At 47.2% G+C, this 17,897-nt stretch overlaps 1 protein-coding gene across 2 annotated transcripts in view; it reads right to left on the reverse strand.

Annotated features, from left to right (window-relative positions):
- The window catches only part of LOC100600882 (cytochrome P450 27C1), a 33,877-nt gene extending 31,832 nt beyond the window's left edge, over positions 1-2,045 (reverse strand). The window contains exon 1 of one of the 2 annotated variants that reach the window (XM_030801237.1): positions 1,764-1,847. Coding sequence is in view for 1 of the 2 variants with exons in the window: in XM_030801236.1 (XP_030657096.1) it covers positions 1,764-2,045 (282 nt within the window). In the remaining variant the exon portion in view is untranslated. Of the gene's footprint in view, positions 1-1,763 lie in introns of both variants that reach the window. The other variant, XM_030801236.1, reaches the window with a different exon arrangement.
- Between the last annotated feature and the right edge of the window lie 15,852 nt (positions 2,046-17,897).

Here is a 17,897-nt window from a genome sequence, read left to right on the forward strand (position 1 = left end):
GTCCGTCTCAAAGAAACCTGTGCCCATGGAACAAGCTCTGGGTGAGGTGTGAGGATAAAAGCAGACGGCAGTAGGAGCGGATAAAAGAAAAATTAAATTACACTTCAGAAAGCAGGCTGTATTGAACCCATTAACAGCAAATGACAAAACACTTCATACTGTATTTGAAAGTTGCCATCCTGATATCTTATCAGATTCTACATAGAAAGTCATTTTTGAGTCCTGTAAGCATTGGGGTAGGGGTGGGGGTTTGGAATTGTATAGGGTTGGTGTGGCGGACTTGAGGAGGGACGGTTGGGACTTCCCGGCATTAAAATTAAATTAAATTTTAATTCCCGGCCGAATTAAAATTGCTCCTCGCGCGCCCGTTTTTCCATTAATGAGATTTGGGGCTTCTCCGTCACGTTCATTGACTGAATGGCTGATGGAACGAATGAATGACTGAAGCTCAGGTAGGTAGTTAGAAGAGGCTTCGATGGAGAAGGGTCTCGAAAGACCGGAACTCTGGGCAGAAGGACAGTGCTGGGTGGGAGGAGAAGGGGGCGTTCTCGGAAGACGCCAAAAGCCCCCATCCCAGAAATAACAGCGCGTGCTGGGCCGGGCACCCGGGCAGGCGGGCGATGGGCGAAGGCATCGGAGGGCGCCGCCGCGGCTCGGGTGCAGTGCCCCTGCCACGAAGGGCGCAACAGAGGTGGGCGTGGGAAGGACAGCACTCAGGCTCCAGGTGGGAAGCGTGCGGAATTCGCCGGCCCCAACGCCCTAGCGGGTGGCTGGGACCCCTGGGTTCCTGCCACGTCCTTGTCTCCAGTCCTGGCGCGAACTCCAGGTGTCGCCCCCAACTCCGGCTTAGAGTCTACGGCACCCCGAGCCTCCGAGCCTCTGTGCCCTCTTCCCCCGCCATTACAAAATACAAAAAGGACTAGAAATAAATACAACACGGTCTCGGCCACCTAAGGACACCGAGCTCCGCAGAGCCTAGAGGAGCTAGGAAGCCTAGCGCTCCCCTCGAGCCGGCCCCGGGCCGCAGCCCCCTCAGCCCCAGCTCCGCGGGTCCCGCCAACTCTCCACTCCCGGGCCCCGGCGGCGTCCACCAGGCGCCCGCTGCCCCTCCCCAAGTCTCCTCCTCCGGGACCTCAGCCCTGGTGCCCTCCCAGCAGTCCCATTCCTGGTTTCCCTTCGCGGCGCCCCCTCCCCAGGTTCCCCAACCAGGCAACCCCTGCCTGAGTCCCTCCGCGGGACCAGTCCCTGGAGACCCTGCTCGCCGCCTCTCTCGGGCTACCACTCTCCAAAAACCCATCCCTGACTCCCCTCCCTTCCACCTCCTCCCCAGGGGTCCCGGCTGGGGCCCCTCCAGGGGACCCCTCCCGGCCGCCACCTCCCGAGACACCCATTTCCCCCGCCTCTTCCCAGCCGTTCCTTTCTGGCCCCGTTCCTCAGCTCCCTCTGCCTGCTGCCCCTCTCTGGGGTCCGCTTCCCGGAGACCCCTCCCCAACGCCCCCGCCCCGCTCACCGTTCCTGCCTCCTCCACCCCTGATCGCCTTCCCGGCGTCCTCTCCCCAGCGCCCTTTCCTGCGAACCTTAACCCGACAACCCCAGTCCAGCTCCCCCCACCCACTGCGGCGCCCAGTGCCCGGGGATTCCTGCCCGCCGCCCCTCCCTGGGACTCCCCAAGCCCGCTCCCCTCCCCGGCGCCCTCCCGCCCGCGCCGTCAGCCTTCTGGGCAGCAGTCCCGGCTGGCTCCCTCCGGGCGCGGCGCGCGCTACCTGGATCTCGTGGATGCGGCTGAAGCCGTCCCTGCAGAAGAACTCCGCCAGGTTGGCGAGGGTCCGTGGCCCCGGCATGGCGGCGAGGCTCCTGGGACCCTCGGCCCGGCCCCCGCCCGGCGGCGCCCCCGGCCGCCCGGCGCCTTTGTCCTCGGCCCGCGCCCCCGCCGGGAGCCGTGCGCCCGCGGGTTGGGGCCGCCGCGGGGCCCAGCCGCCCAGGAGCCCACCCCACTCGGGCGCCGGCCGCAGCCCCGCTCTCAGGATTCGCGCCAGCAGGGCCATGGCGCTCGTCTGCATCGGCTTGTTTGTCTGAGCAACTTTGTTTCGGGGGCTGCCCTTTGGGTTGCTGTTTCCTCCGTCTTAACTTGTCAGAGCACTGCTTCTCCGTACTCCTGCCGCCGGGGCATCAGTTTACACAGACCCTTATTAAAGGCTCCCTCCCCTGGGGCTGGGGAAAAGGCTGTGATTAGACTGCAAGAGAATGAGACTATTATTATTTCTTCACATCATATTAATTCACACTTAAGCGTTCCTTGAAACCACCAAGTTTTAAGGTCAACCCCACTTCCAACCATGGCCAAAAAAAGAAAAGTCTACTGGGATTCTGTAAATTATTACCGTCCTTCGAAATGACCACTGAAGGTATACTGAAGAAATCTTTGGTCTTTTTTGCATTTTAGAAGCAGTTCTTTATGGTTTCAACTTAAATTATTGTAACTCAGCTTTCAAAGGGGTGAACAAAAGTGAGACGATTTTGCACGTAGTTCCTACTGTTGTAAAATGACCACATTATTATCTTGCCACGAGCTTTCATAAAGACAATCACGGTCGTTTAAGATGGCTTTCCTCGGGCTCATCGCTTTTATTCTGCACACCATTCGAAGCAGTGGGGACTAGGTGAGGGTGAGCGACTTTGAGCACGGGGCGTTTATCTGGTCCGTCACAAGGACGGGTCCTGTTGCACAAGGCTTGGAGAAGAGAAGCCACCTCCGTGCGGAGGCGAGGAGAGGAGTCCGCCAACCTAGATTCAGAGCCCAATGCCTGGCTGCACAAAGAAGTGGCCGCACAGGGAGGGACTGAGCATGGGAAAGGCCAGAGGTGTGCCATGTGGTTTCAAGGAAGGGAACTTTTTCCTAGTCAGTAGTTAAACTGCTCGCTGAGTTACATTATTTGAAGATTTCATACAGTTGGTACTCATGCATCTAAACGTAAAAAATAAGATATTTTTAAGTTTACAAAGTATTGTTGCTAAGCATTTTTTTTTTTTTTGAGACAGAGTCTCGCTCTATCGCCAAGGCTGGAGTGTAATGGCGCGATTTCGGCTCAGCAACCTCCGCCCCCAGGGTTCTAGCGATTCTCTTACCTCAGCCTCCCGAGTAGCTGGGATTACCGACGCTGTAATCTTGAAAAAAAAATGCTGCCGCGCCCGGCCAGCATTTATTTTTTAAGAGCAGAGAGGGAGGTCGGGGGCGGTGGCTCACGCCTGTAATCCCAGAACTTTGAGAGGCCGAGGTGGGAGGATTACTTGAGGTCAGGAGTTCGAGACCAGCCTGGCCAACATGGTGAAACCCCATCGCTACTAAAAATATAAAAAATTAGCCAGGCGTGGTAGCACGTGCCTGTAATCCCAGCTACTCGGGAGGCTGAGGCAGGAGAATCATTTGAACCCAGGAAGTGGAGGTTGCAGTGAGCTGATCTCACCATTGCACTCCAGCCTGGGTGACAGCAAGACTCCGCCTCAACAACAACAACAAAAAAGAGCAGAGAGGGGTCTGGCAGTGTTGCCCAGGCTGGAGTGCAGTGGCTATACACAGGCACTATCACTGGGCACTACACCTTCCAACTTCTGGGCTCAAGCCATCTCCAACCTCAGCCTCCCAAGGAGCTAGGCGTACGGGCACATGCCACCATGCCCAGATAAAAATATTTTATTTTATTTTTTAGACACTGGGTCTCACTATGTTGCCCAGGCTGCCCTTGAACTCCTGGGCTCAAGCAATCCTCCCCCTGAGTAACTGGCATTACAGGTGCAGGCCACTGCGCTCAGCTAAATATTTTATTTTTAATGAGTAGTTTATACCTTTACAACTCTGTAAAATCTACATTGCATTTGAATAATTGAAGTATCACGTAAGTGAAGCAAAGAAGGCTATAGTTACTCAACTTACAGAATTTGATTAATAACACCAGGTGCGGTGGCTCACGCCTGTAATCCCAACAATTTTGGAGGCCACAGCAGAAGGATTGCTTCAGCCCAGGAGTTTAAGACCAGCCTGGGCAACATAGCAAGACCTGGATACTACAAAAAATAAAAAATAAAAAAATTAGCTGGGTGTGGTGGTGTGTGCCTATAGTCCCAGCTACTCGGGAGGCTGAGGCAGGAGGATTGCTTGAGCCCAGAAAGTCAAGACTTCAGTGAGCCATTATCATGCCACTGCACTCCAGCCTGGGCAACAGAGCAAGACCCTGTCTCTAAAAAAAGAATTTGATTAATAAGTACTCAGCAACTCTATTTATTTATGTATTGGACGGAGTCTGGCTCTGTCGCCCAGGTGGGAGTGCAGTGGAGCAATCTTGGCTCACTGCAAGCTCCGCCTCCTGGATTCATGCCATTCTCCTGCCTCAGCCTCCTGAGTAGCTGGGACTACAGACGCCAGCCACCACACCCAGCTAATTTTTTGTATTTTTAGTGGAGACGGGGTTTCACTGTGTTAGCCAGGATGGTCTCGATCTCCTGACCTCGTGATCCACCTGCCTCGGCCTCCCAAAGTGCTGGGATTACAGGCGTGAGCCACCGCACTTGGCCCTTGCAACTCTTAATTATAAGGCATGATAGCTGCAAAGTACTCAGAGTAAGACCTTGAACCTGCCTTTAGGAGGCCATAACCTATTTGAAGAATAAAACAGTTACACAAATACAAGCCAGATTACTCTAAGTGTCACAAAACTGGTACTGAATATGATTGGAATTTGTGGCAAGAAGCGATCACATCTAGTTATAGGGTAGGATGGAGCAGTGCAAAAGAAAGTCTTCCTGAAGGAAGTAGCGCTCAGGCAGGGATTGAGGAAAGGACCCGTTTAGCAGGCAGAAGTGGGTGGCAACACGGCTAGCCAGCAGAGGATGAAGAATGGCACAATCGCCTTGCCCTAAGAGAGCCTTTTACAGTTTTGCAGAGGGCTACTCGTCCTTAAGAAATATTAAAGGACCACATATGTAGAAGTCAATTCAGTCCATTCTGGACTTGAAACCATTCAATATAGATAAACAATGATTTATGGTTGTTAAAAAATCATATGTTAAACTATTCAATATAGGTAAACAATGATTTTAAAGGCAGCTGGTTCTCTATGAAGGCTAATTAAGGAAAAGACTGCAGTAAAGAAAGGAAGGAAGAGGAGAAGGAAGAATACAGAGAAAGACAGGCGGAAGAAAGATTTAAACACACACGGAGACAGGCTTCTCTGGAGCTCCCCCGCTCTCTTGTGTCTTAGGATGTCATCTCTGCTGATGTCTAAAGCTAGTTTCCATAATTAAATAAATAAACAAAGATATTAGTTCTTGAAATTTGCCTCAAGCTCTAATGATATTAAGCCAAAGGCTTTTTGTTTTTTAATTATACTTTAAGTTATGGGATACATGTGCTGAACGTGCAGGTTTGTTACATAGGTATACATGTGCCATGGTGGTTTGCTGCACCCATCAACCCATCATTTAGGTTTTAAGTCCCACGTGCATTAGGTATTTGTCCTAATGCTCTCCCTCTGCTTGCCCCACAACCCCCAACAGGCCCCGGTGTGTGATGTTCCCCTTCCTGTGTCCAAGTGTTCTCATTGTTCAACTCCCACTTATGAGTGAGAATATGTAGTGCTTGGTTTTCTGTTCCTGTGCTAGTTTGCTGAGAATGATGGCTTCCAGTGTCATCCATGTCCCTGTAAAGGACATGAACTCATTCTTTTTTATGGCTACATAGTATTGCATGGTGTATAAGTATCATAGAAAATAATAAAAATAATAAAAAATAAAAGTAAATGATTGCCATAGTTGTGAGGGATTCAATGTGGAGGGAATAAAGGATAGGATGTTATAAGAAACCTTAAATATAAGTAAAAAATAACTGAAAAACTATTTTTCCAAAATAGGAAAACACTGTCCATTTATTTGTTCCTTTCCCTTCCAGCGTGCAAGAAAAACAGAAGTGAGATTCCAACAGGAGGGCACCACTGTCCCTGTCTGACCTTAAACCAGGAGATTTTGTACAGATGTATTCCTTCAAGAAAATCAGCTTGTTGGCAGTAATAGAGAAGAAATGAGCTTCTCCCAACAACAGCCAATGACAACAGCAAAATAGGAAAATGGGTTGCCCTCTAAAAGATAAATAAACTCTATACACAATAAATGACCATCTGTGGAAGTAAAACTGAGAGACAGGCTTTACCACCTCCCAGAACTCCAATCCAGATGACCACGGATAAATCTCTAGCACGCAGAATAGAGATGTCACGGCTGTTAGGTAAGCAGAGAGTAATGCAGGGTATATATTCCTGGAAGAGAACTGGGATAGTCAAACTGGATCTCAGAAAAGGGAGCTGCTGTACAAGACATTCTAGGAAGCAAGCCTCTGAATTCTGAAACCCAGACCTGCTGGTCACGGTGGGGCAGGGATGATCTTCCAAGCTTCCCTGCAGTCTGCATGAAATTGTCTCACCCACACCAGCTTCCTGTGCTCCAATTCCATGCCTCTGACTGGTTTCCACTTAAGAATTAATGGGTAAAAAGGAAAAAGAATTAGTAGTATGATCTTGTTGCTTCCCCAGAGTCATCAATAAAAAGGCAGAACAGAAAGAAAACAAAACAAAACAAAGTTATACCAGGAGACAGAACCGGGAGATCTCAGATCATCTTCTCTGTGAATCGGGTGTTGCTACTGAAGCTGTGATAATCCTGGTCACTTGAGGCAGAAAATAAACATTTCTTCCTACAAAGAATGTGGGCATTTTCCAGTGAGATTTGTCAGCCAGCAAAGACTTAGCAGCAGTTTTTTTCACTGTCAAAAAGCTCTAACTTTCCATGATGAAAAACTATTGTTGTCATTGACCAGCTTTACGAAATATTGGCTTACGTTGTAATCATCTGTTGAGCATCAGGCACTATCCTGGGCACCTGTGAATCCATTTGGTCCTCACAGCTACTCTATGACATGCGCACATTATCCTCCTTCACAGATGAAGAAACAAGTTAAAGAGACGTTCCCAAAAGAGTTAAGTTAGAAGCAAAGTTAATACTTGAACTCAAATCTGTTTCCAGGGTTTTTATGCCTTTCACTACACCTGCTTTGCATGAAACTGACGAGAATTTCAGTAGGCGCTGAGTAGGGGCGGTGCTGCATGGCACTCACTGTTTCTGAGATGCTGATGATGGGACAGATAACCGAGAATGAGACACTGGTGAATTCCGAAAGGAAGGTGTGCCTCAGCAAAGGCCGCAGGGGAAGACTGGAGGTTTGCTCACTCACCTTTATTTGGAGAGCCTCGCTCCCACATTCCCTAGCAATGCTAGTCAGTCCCAGGGGTTTGGATGGGGCTGGCTGCCCGTGGCCCCTGACCCAGGGGTTGGGGGCATTGTCGGGAGCAGAGTCCTCCATGGGACTTCTGCTAGAGCAATCAGTGCAGACATGCTCTTGTTAGGGGATTGCAATCTGAAGGCCCCTGGAAAACTTGCGACTGCAGGCAGCCATCTGTCCAGAGACCACCTGATCGAGAAACCCCTGACACCCTCATGGGAGACACCTGCCATCCAGCTGTACCTAGAGGAGATCTACCACCCCGTCTGTAACTTTCAGTTTTGTGAATCAGCACATTCATTCTTTCTCTCTCTCTCTCTCTCTCTCCAAAGTGGCATTTATCTTGATGGCTCAGGGCGTGGTCCTCAATCTTGCAGATTCGGATTCAGTTCTGGGACAGCCTCACTAAATTGCCCTTTTCCAGCCTGTTTCCTCCCTGTAGACATTGGCAGGGTGCCTAGCAAGCCCAGCCCAGGCTCTTGTCTGTGACAGATCTGTCACCTTTTAAGTCTTTCCCAGGCTTCCTTCTTTACATAACATGTTTCCAGCCAGAGCAGAGAGCCATAAACATCTTGAGGGCTGGGGTGGTGTCTGACTCATGGGTGGATTCCCCCAAGCCAATACAGAGCGGGAACCTAGCGACACTCAAACACGTTTAAGAGTAAATTTCTGTTTGAGTCACCAAAATAAAGAAATCCAGTCCCCAGTACCCATTGAAATAAACCACAAAACACTTTGCCGAATGGAAACTTGTTCTGCAATGGTAAAGCATGACTTTAACTTTAGCCAAATTACTTCCCAGGAGTTAAACTAACTCATGATACTCATGATCTCACTGTTCACTGAAAAAAAACTGTTCTTAGTCTGTTTGAGCCATTGTAATATAGACTGGGTGACTTGTACACAGCAGACATCTATTTCTCCCAGGTTTGGAGGCTGGGCATCTGAGATAGGGACCAGCGTGGTTAGGTTCTGGTGAGTGCCCCCTTCCAGGCTGCAGACAGCTGTCTTCTCACTGTGTCCTCATGTGGTGGGAGGGCAAGCGAACTTTCTGGGGCCTTTTTAATAAGGGCACTAATCCCACTCATAAGGGCACCACTCTCATGACCTAATCACCTCCTAAAGGACCCACCTCCTCATACCATCACCTTGGGAGTTAGGATTTTAACCAGTTAAATTTGGGGGACACAAACATTCAGACCACAGCAGCTGTGGTGCAGATGTTGCCAAGGCCTAGTACCTCCTTCTGTCATCTTGCAGGTGCAGCCCAGAGCGGCAGGAGCTGTGCCCTGGCCCCTGTCCTGAGGAGCTCCTACTGGCCAGCCCCGCCTACTCCAGGTGGACCTTGATGCTTCACTCAAGGTGCTCACACAGGACACAGGCACTTCATGGAGCAACATACTTTTGTAAAAAAAAAAAAAAATGAATTCCCTTGTAACAAATAGAGCATGGAGGCTTTTATAGATTAAGTAATTTGTAGTCTTCTTATAATTATGACTTCTAAGTTACCTAAAATCATTCATTCAAGGCTTGATTTTATTTTTGTCTTGAGAGTGTCAACTCTTTAACTTGAGACACTGTAGGGTGGGGTTTCATCTTGGGATTCTTTTCTTGGATATGTCATTTAAATTCTGATACTTATATTCCCTATTTGAAAACACATGATCAATGACAATACCAGTACCTGATTTGTGTGCAATACTTATAATTTACAACGTACATTATTTTAACATACGTTATTTTCATGCGACCCTCTCAACAACCCTTTGACAAGGCAAGTCAGAGACTAATTACTAGAGATTATTCAAGCAACTTGCTCCAAAGTCATACAGTAGGCAGGCAGCCAATATGACTCCAGTTTTTCCAACTCCTAGTCCCACACTCTTTCCTCCCCCCTTACATGTTCTGATATAAATCAAACTTAGGTTTGAAAATATCTAGGCCGGGCGCGGTGGCTCACGCTTGTAATCCCAGCACTTTGGGAGGCCGAGGCGGGCGGATCACGAGGTCAGGAGATCGAGACCACGGTGAAACCCTGTCTCTACTAAAAATACAAAAAATTAGCCGGGCATGGTGGCGGGCGCCTGTAGTCCCAGCTACTTGGAGAGGCTGAGGCAGGAGAATGGCGTGAACCCGGGAGGCGGAGCTTGCAGTGAGCCGAGATCGCGCCACTGCACTCCAGCCTGGGCGACAGAGCGAGACTCCGTCTCAAAAAAAAAAAAAAAAAAAAAAAAAAAAAAAAAAAAAAGAAAATATCTTATTGATGTATTTCAACAGCCCAGAATTTGATGAGACTGGAATTGATTTGTTGTGATCTGTGATTGTTGAATTCCTCGTATGCGGAGGATACCAAGGTAAGTTGACTAGAATGTGAGCTTGCCTACCCAGACACCAATTCCCATGTCCTTTGTCCAATGGTATAATTTGAAGTTCACTCTTTTTGGTGTACAGTTTTATGAGCTGAGTTGTGAAAAACATATACAGTTGTGTATCCACCACTACAGTCAAGATATATAACAGTTCTATTACCTCAAAAATTTTTTTCAGGCCAGGCGCAGTGGCTCACGCCTGTAATCCCAGCACTTTATGAGGCCAAGGCGGGCGGATCACGAGGTCAGGAGATCGAGACCATCCTGGCTAACATGGTGAAACCATGTCTGTACTAAAAATACAAAAAAATTAGCCAGGCATGGTGGCAGGTGCCTGTGGTCCCAGCTACTTGGGAGGCTGAGGCAAGAGAACCACTTGACCCTGGGAGGCAGAGGTTGCAGTGAGCCAAGATTGCGCCACTGCACTCCAACCTGGGCGACAGAGCGAGAGTCCATCTCAGAAAAAAATTTTAAAAACCATACTCTTTTGTAGTCAACCCCAGCTAGGCCCCTATAGTTTTGCCTTTCCCAAAGTATCTTATGCACAGAATCATCCAGGAGACGACCTCCTGAATCAGGCTTCTGTCTCTTAGCATAATGCATTTGGGATTTACCATGTTATTTCATTTTCAGGTTTTTGTCCCTTTTCATTGCTGAGTAGTATTTCATTATAGGAATGTACTCTCATTTGTGGATCATTCTGATCAACTCAGGACATTTGGATTGTTTCCAGTCTTGGCAATGATGAATGAAGTCACTCTAAGCATTCATGTACAGGTTTTTGCATGAATAAAATACCTAGGAGTGAGAATGCTGGACTCACAGTACATTTTTATTCCCTCAATGCTTTCCTGCCCCATTTAGGGCTGATTTCATCATGTTTTAATCTCATCTTAGTCAACTGATGTGTCAGCCTTGAGCCCACAAGAGGCTTCATGGCTTTCTGGTAAAGCGAGAGACCCCTGGAAGACTGATTCCAGAACAGGGTATGTGCATTCCTGCTCCCAAGCCCTGCTGCACCGTTCCTCATTACTCAATTAATATCTGGTGTCTTCTCTGCCTATTTAATTACTCCCATTACCAGGACAGGTCAAGTTCCACTCCTTCAGGAAAGCTCCTTCTGGCCACCTCACAGCACAGAACATGCCCTCTTTCCAAATCATTTTGCATCTGTCTTCTGCCACGCCATCCTGCTTTGTGACATCTTTGAGATTGGTATCTGTGTTTTTCTGCATTAAACCTTGAGGGCTTTGTAGGTACAGGGTTGGGATCCCCATTGCATAGATGTGGAAATTGAGGCCAGAGAAGCTAAGTGACTGAGAGAAGGTAGCATTTGCTGATCACCCGCTACCATATGCCATCAGGCCTCCCATTAACAGTACACAGTCTGCTCTTCTTTAGATGAGAACACTGATACTCAGAGAGGTGCAGTTATTTGCCCAAGTCACACAGCTGGGCACTGAAAGCTGGTTTTATTTGGCTTCAAACTTAGATCTGTCTGTGGCATATCCGGGCTTTGAGCACCCTGTAGCATGAGGCTCTAGTGCATTTGGCTTTGGAATGGACAGGAGCCTGTCCTCCCACACGCTCTAGGCTGCACCACCTTTTGGTTTTCAGGCTAACTCCTGACCTGAGCCCTCCCCACCTTCCAGGGCAGAGAGTGTACCACGCTGACTGATGTTCTAGGCAAGAATGTGGGGTACCCAGGGATGACCATTGTGCTGGGTATGGGAGCCAGGGTTCTGCCATCCCTGACTGCTAAGGTCTGAATATTTCCCTCCAAATTCATGCATTGGAAACTTAATTCCCAGTGCAGCAGTATTGGGAAGTGGGGCTTAATGAGAGGTGTTTAGATAATGAGGCTTCAGCCTCATGAATGAATTAATGCTGCTATAAAAAAAAGGGTTTGTAGGCCAGGTGCAGTGGCTCATGCCAGTAATTCCAGCACTTTGGCAGGCCAGAGCAGAAGAGTATTCTAGGGTATTCACTGTGTTGCCCAGGAATTCTAGGCCATCCTGGGCAACACAGTGAGACCTCATAAAAAAAATTAGCCCAGCATGGTGGCACTTGCCTGTAGTCCCAGCTACTCGGGAGGCTGAGGCAGGAGGATCCCTTCAGCCCAGGAGTTTGAGGCTGCAGTGAACCATGATTGTGCCATTGCACTTCAGCCTGGGCAACAGAGCAAGACCTCATCTCTAAAAATAACAATAAAGTTTGAAAAAGAATTTGTGGAAATGGATTCACCCTTTCTGCCTTCTGCCCTGTGAGGACACAGAAAGAAGGCCCTCATCTGAGGCTGATGCCTTAATCTTGGACTTCCCAACCTCCAGAACTGTGAGAAGACAAATTTCTGTTCCTTAAAAAATGACTCAGTCTGTGGTGTCCTGTTATAGCAGCACAAACAGACAAAGATAGTACCCTTTCCCTTCCCACGTGTCCAGGGACAGGCTTCCGGAGGAGCCCAGCAGCTAACTGGGAGCCCCTGGGTTTGCAGCGCGGGGAGCTCCCAGGACAGCTGTGCCTGCAGGAAATTGGAGGAGGAGAAAATATTCTGGTTTACTCTCTATTCAGTCACCTTCTGCGGCTCAGGCTTTTGATGTCTACCATTGCATTGTTTTTCTTTTACCTATAATCTTTGTAAAGATCCACAGTCCCCCACCTAGACGTGAGAAGCAATATCTCTCCAAAAAATCACCCTAACTCTATGGCAGCCTGACATCTTTGTTAGGCCAGTGGGAAAAGCTACATAGGTTTCCACCATCCATGAAAGTCTTCTCAGCCTTAGGCTAGGCCCTGAAGTCAGGGAGTTAGGTGTTGAAATGTGCACAGATGAAGGTAAGCCACCAACAGGGTGAGCCAGATCCACTAACAACTCAACTGGCCTCCTTTGAACTGTGAAAGGAAAAGTGTTATAATAATAACTATCATTTATTGTGCATTTATGATACACCAGGCATTATACAAAACACTACAGTTTGTCAATTAATTCTCATAAAAGTCCTATGAGGCAAATGTTCCTTTTTTTATTTTATATTTTATAGATGGAGAAAATGACACAGAGGCTCACTAGCCTGACCATGGCCCCCAGTCAATAAGCGATATAGTTAAACTTCAAACCCAGGTCTCAGGCTCCAAGCCCAGACATTTAGCAAACACTGTGTGCTCACAGCTAAGCTTTCATACCAGAGCATTTGGGACAATGTATGGGGAATAAATGGTCTCTTCAAAAATGCCCTAGCATTCTGTGATGCAATATTGTGTGACTAAAAGAAACAGTATAGAAATTGGAAGACTGGATCTTAGTTTGTGGCAGGCTGTACCTTACTATACGACCTTGGGGAATTCACCCAAACTGCTTTTGCCTCCATTTCCTATTTGATTTCTCCATTATATTAGGTCAGAGCACAAGGAAGATCTGAAGAACATATCTAAATTCCAAAATGAAATCCGAACATCTCTCTGAGAAAATCTTTTTTTTTTTTTTTTTTTTTTTGAGACGGAGTCTCCCTCTGTCACCCAGGCTGGAGTGCGGTGGCACAAGCTCAGCTCACTGCAACCTCTGCCTCCCAGGTTCAAGCGATTATCCTGCCTCAGCCTCCTGAGTAGCTGGGACTACAGGCACGTGCCACCACACCAGGCTAATTTTTGTATTTTTAGTAGAGACCGGTTTCACCCTATTGGTCAGGCTGGTCTCAAACTCTTGACCTCGTGATCCGCCTGCCTCAGCCTCCCAAAGTGGTGGGATTACAGGCATGAGCCACCGCACCTGGCCGAAAACCTTCTTTAAGATGAGAAACTTGTGAGGCAGTAGAACATCTCATTATTAATAAAGATTGACTGTGGAAATCTTTTAAGAAAAAAAAATCCAGACAAGAAACTGGAAGGAGTAAAAGACCATTTGTTTACATCCAACACATAACTCTCCTAGCAAGTACTCCTACCCGGGACAACCCCGCACTCCGTAGAAGAGGCAGAAACAAGCCGGGCGTGGTGGCTCACGCTTGTAATCCCAGCACTTTGGGAGGCTGAGGCGGGCGGATCACGAGGTCAGGCGATTGAGACCACGGTGAAACCCTGTCTCTACTAAAAATACAAAAAAATTAGCCGGGCGTGGTGGCGGGCGCCTGTAGTCCCAGCTACTCGGAGAGGCTGAGGCAGGAGAATGGCGTGAACCCGGGAGGCGGAGCTTGCAGTGAGCCGAGATTGCGCCACTGCACTCCAGCCTGGGCAACAGAGCGAGACTCCGTCTCAAAAAAAAAAAAAAAAAAAAAAAAAAGAGGCAGAAACACAGACAAGAATGCGCCTCAAATGGCTCCGAACGCTGCCAGCATCCAGCAAATGCTGCTGACAAAAGAGCAGAGAGATGGGCTACAGGGTAGGCCATCCACTGTCTTGGAGCAGGGGTCCCGGTGGGAGGCGGGCATGTTACTGGGATGGATGACTTCCAACATCACCTGTAGTATGGAGAAGCTCTGCTCTGTCAGCACTGAGCCCTCACTGTTCCCCATTTCTTCCTGGGCTCTCCCCTTGCTGGCCACTTGCAGGCAGAGGGGGAAAGCAACAAAAGCCTTTGAAAACCACAGAATAGGTTCACACCCTGAGTTTCTCAATTACCAGCTATCTGGCTGGACATCTTAGTCGACCTCTCTGAGCCACAGCCTCCTTGCGTGGACCATGGAGATGGTAACAATTGAATGCTGGTAGAGGGCACTCATAGACCCATAAAGTCATAGTTCATGATGAAGGGCTGAAGGCTTCCCCCAAGGCCAGGTGCAAGACAGGCACCTCTGCTGTTGCCATTTCTATGCAACATTGTACTGGGATCCTAGCCAGGGCAATTACATGAGCAAAAGAAATAAAAGAAATTAGCGTTGAAAAGGAAGAAGTAAAACTTCAGTTTTGCAAACAACATAATCTTGTATGTATAAAATTGTAAGAACCACCCACAAACACACATAAAATGCTATTAGAGCTAATAAGCAAGTTCAGCAAAGCTGCAGGACACATGGTCAATAAACAATGTTGGTTGTATCTCTACACGCTAGCAATGAACAATCTGGAAATGAAATGAAGAAAATAACTTCACTTACAATAGCATCAAAAAAAAAACACTTAAGAATAAATTTAACAAAAGAAGTACAAGACTTAGACTTTGAAAGCCATGAAACATTACTGAAAGAAATATTTAAGACCTACATTAATGGAAAGACATCTCATTTAATACATGAATTGGGAGACCTAATCTTACTAATCTTACTAATGCTCCTCGAATTGATATACTCTTTCAATGTAATCCCTATCAAAATTCCAGCTGCCCTTTTTGCAGTAATTGGCAATTTGATTCTAAAATATGTATGGCAATGCAAGGGACCCAGAATAGCCAAAAACATCCTTGAAAAGGAAGAACAAGGCCAGGCGAGGTGGCTCATGCCTGTAATCCCAGCACTTTGGGAGGCCGAGGTGGGTGGATCACGAGGTCAGGAGATCGAGACCATCCTGGCTAACACGGTAAGACCCCGTCTCTACCAAAAAAAGAAAATACAAAAAATTAGCCGGGTGTGTTGGTGGGTGCCTGCAGTCCCAGCTACTTGGGAGGCTGAGGCAGGAGAATGGTGTGAACCCGGGAGGCGGAGCTTGCAGTGAGCCCTTGAGCTGAGATCGTGCCACTGCACTCCAGGCTGGGCGACAGTGCGAGACTCCATCTCAAAAAAAAAAAAAAAAAAAGGAAGAACAAAGTTGAAGGACTCATATGTCCTCGTTTCAAAACTTACTGAAACTTGTGTCATAGCTATAATACTCCAGATGATGTGGTACTGGCATACAGATAGACATCTATATCAGAGGAATAGAATTGAGAGTCCAGAAATAACCCCATAGATCTATGATCAATTTCATTTATTTATTTATTTATTTATTTATTTATTTATTTATTTACTTACTTTTTAGAGATGAGGTCTCACTATGTTAACCAGGCTGGTCTCGAACCCCTAGCCTCAAGTGATCCTCCCACCTTGGCCTCCCAAAGTGCTGGGATTACAAGTGTAAGCCACCACACCTGGCCCAATTTCATTTTTGACAAATATGCCAACACAGTTAAATGGAGAAAGAATAGTCTTTTTAACAAATGGTACTGGGATGACTGGATATCCACATGCAAAAGAATGAAGCTGGGCTTCTACCTCATACCATATATAGAAATTAACTCAAAATAGAAAAAAGGCCTAAATGTAAGACACAAAACTATAAAATCCTTAGAAGAAAATGTAAGAGTAAATGTTTGTGACCTTGGATTACACAATGGTTTCTTAGGTAAGACCCTTAATGCACATACAAGAAAGGAAAGGCTAGGTAGGTGCAGTGGCTCACGCCTGTCATTCCAACAATTTGGGAGGCCAAGGCGAGTGGATCACTTGAGGTCAGGAGTTCAAGACCAGTCTGGCCAACATGGCAAAACCCCGTTTCTACTAAAAATACAAAAATTAGCCAGACGTGGTGGTGGGTGCTTGTAATCCCAGCTACTCGAGAGGCCGAGGCTCAAGAATTGCTTGAACCCAGGAGGCAGATGTTGCAGTGAGCTGATATCGTACCACTGCACTCCAGCCTGGATGACAGAGCAAGACTCTGTCTCAAAAAAAAAAAAAAAAAAAAAAGGAAAGAAAGAAAAGAAAAAGTAGACAAGTTGGAGCTCACTACAATTTAAAACTTTTGTGCTTCTGGGCCGGGTGCAGTGCTTCACACCTGTAATCCCAGCACTTTGGGAGGCCGAGGCTGGCGGATCACGAGGTCAGGAGTTCGAGACCAAACTAGCCAACATAGTGAAACCTTGTCTCCACTAAAAAAAAAAAAAAAAAAATTAGCGGGGCATGGTAGTGCATGTCTGTAATCCCAACTACTCAGGAGGCCGAGGCAGGAGAATCACTTGAACCCTGGAGGCAAAGGTTGCAGTGAGCCAAGATTGTGCCATGGCACTCCAGCTGGGGCAACAGTGCAATACTCCGTCTGAGAGAGAGAGAGAGAGAGAGACAGAGAGAAAGAAGAAAGAAGAAAGAAAGAAAGGAAGAAAGGAAGAAAGGAAGGAAGGAAGGAAGGAAGGAAGGAAGAAAAGAAGGAAGAAGAAAGAAAGAAAGAAAGAAAGAAAGAAAGAAAGAAAGAGAAAGAAAGGAGAGAAAGAGAGGAAGGAAGGAAGGAAGGAAGGAAGGAAGGAAGGAAGGAAGGAAGAAGAAGAAGAAAGAAAGAAGAAAGAAAGAAGAAAGAAAGAAAGAAAGAAAGAAAGAAAGAAAGAAAGAAAGAAAGAAAGAAAGGAAGGAAGGAAGGAAGGAGAAAGAGAGGAAGGAAGGAAGGGAAAGAAAGAAAGAGAGAGAGAGAGAGAGAAGGAAGGAAGGAGGGAGGGAAGGAAGAAAGGAAGGAAGGAAGGAAGGAAGGAAGGAAGGAAGGAAGGAAGGAAGGAAGGAAGGAAGAAAGAAAGAAAAAAAGAAAGGCAACCAGACTTCCAGTTTTCAGTCTGGCGTGTAAAAAGTTTGGGAGTCGTCATTCCCACCCTAACAACAAGAAAGAAGTTTGAGAAGCTGAAAATCAACTGCTCTTCTTAGATCCTGCAGATAATTGAGGTCATAGGGTAAATTACTGTCTTATAAATTGGAGAGACAGATGGCAGATACAGAGAATCATGACTTGATTCACTACTTGAGTGGAAGCTCAAGAGCAGAACCCTTTATGGGAACCAGTACCAGAGTAGGAAAACTTAAACTGCAATTGCTGAATTGCTAGAGGCTCTGTTTGGACTGCTTGAGAGTTAAAAACTCCAGGGAGCCCAGTCTTAGGAGGGCCCCAACACTTTTCTGAGTTTTACCTCCAGAAGCCTTACCAGGTCATCAAGGTGAAGAGAAAAATCCCTTGGTATTTCTGTCAATGGGGAGGGTGAAATAAGCTAGGGGATTCTATTCTTAATAAGGCCTGCCCTCAAGAGAAATGATTTTACCAGAGCTTAACTGAGGTTTTACTAATGCTAATTGTCCTGGGGAAAGGGAAATATCCTAGTCTAGTCCCTTCTAGCTATCCTGTCCCAACAAAGGAGAAGAAACTGAGAAGTACTTGTGAAGGTCACAGCACAGGAACACAGGCTTATTAAGAGACTGAGACTTAATCAAAGAACTAGAGAAGGTTTCCTCTGCCCCCACATCTTACCAGCACATCAACAGGGCTTC

Source organism: Nomascus leucogenys, chromosome 20 (assembly GCF_006542625.1).
Source record: "Nomascus leucogenys isolate Asia chromosome 20, Asia_NLE_v1, whole genome shotgun sequence".
Lineage (NCBI taxonomy): Eukaryota > Metazoa > Chordata > Mammalia > Primates > Hylobatidae > Nomascus > Nomascus leucogenys.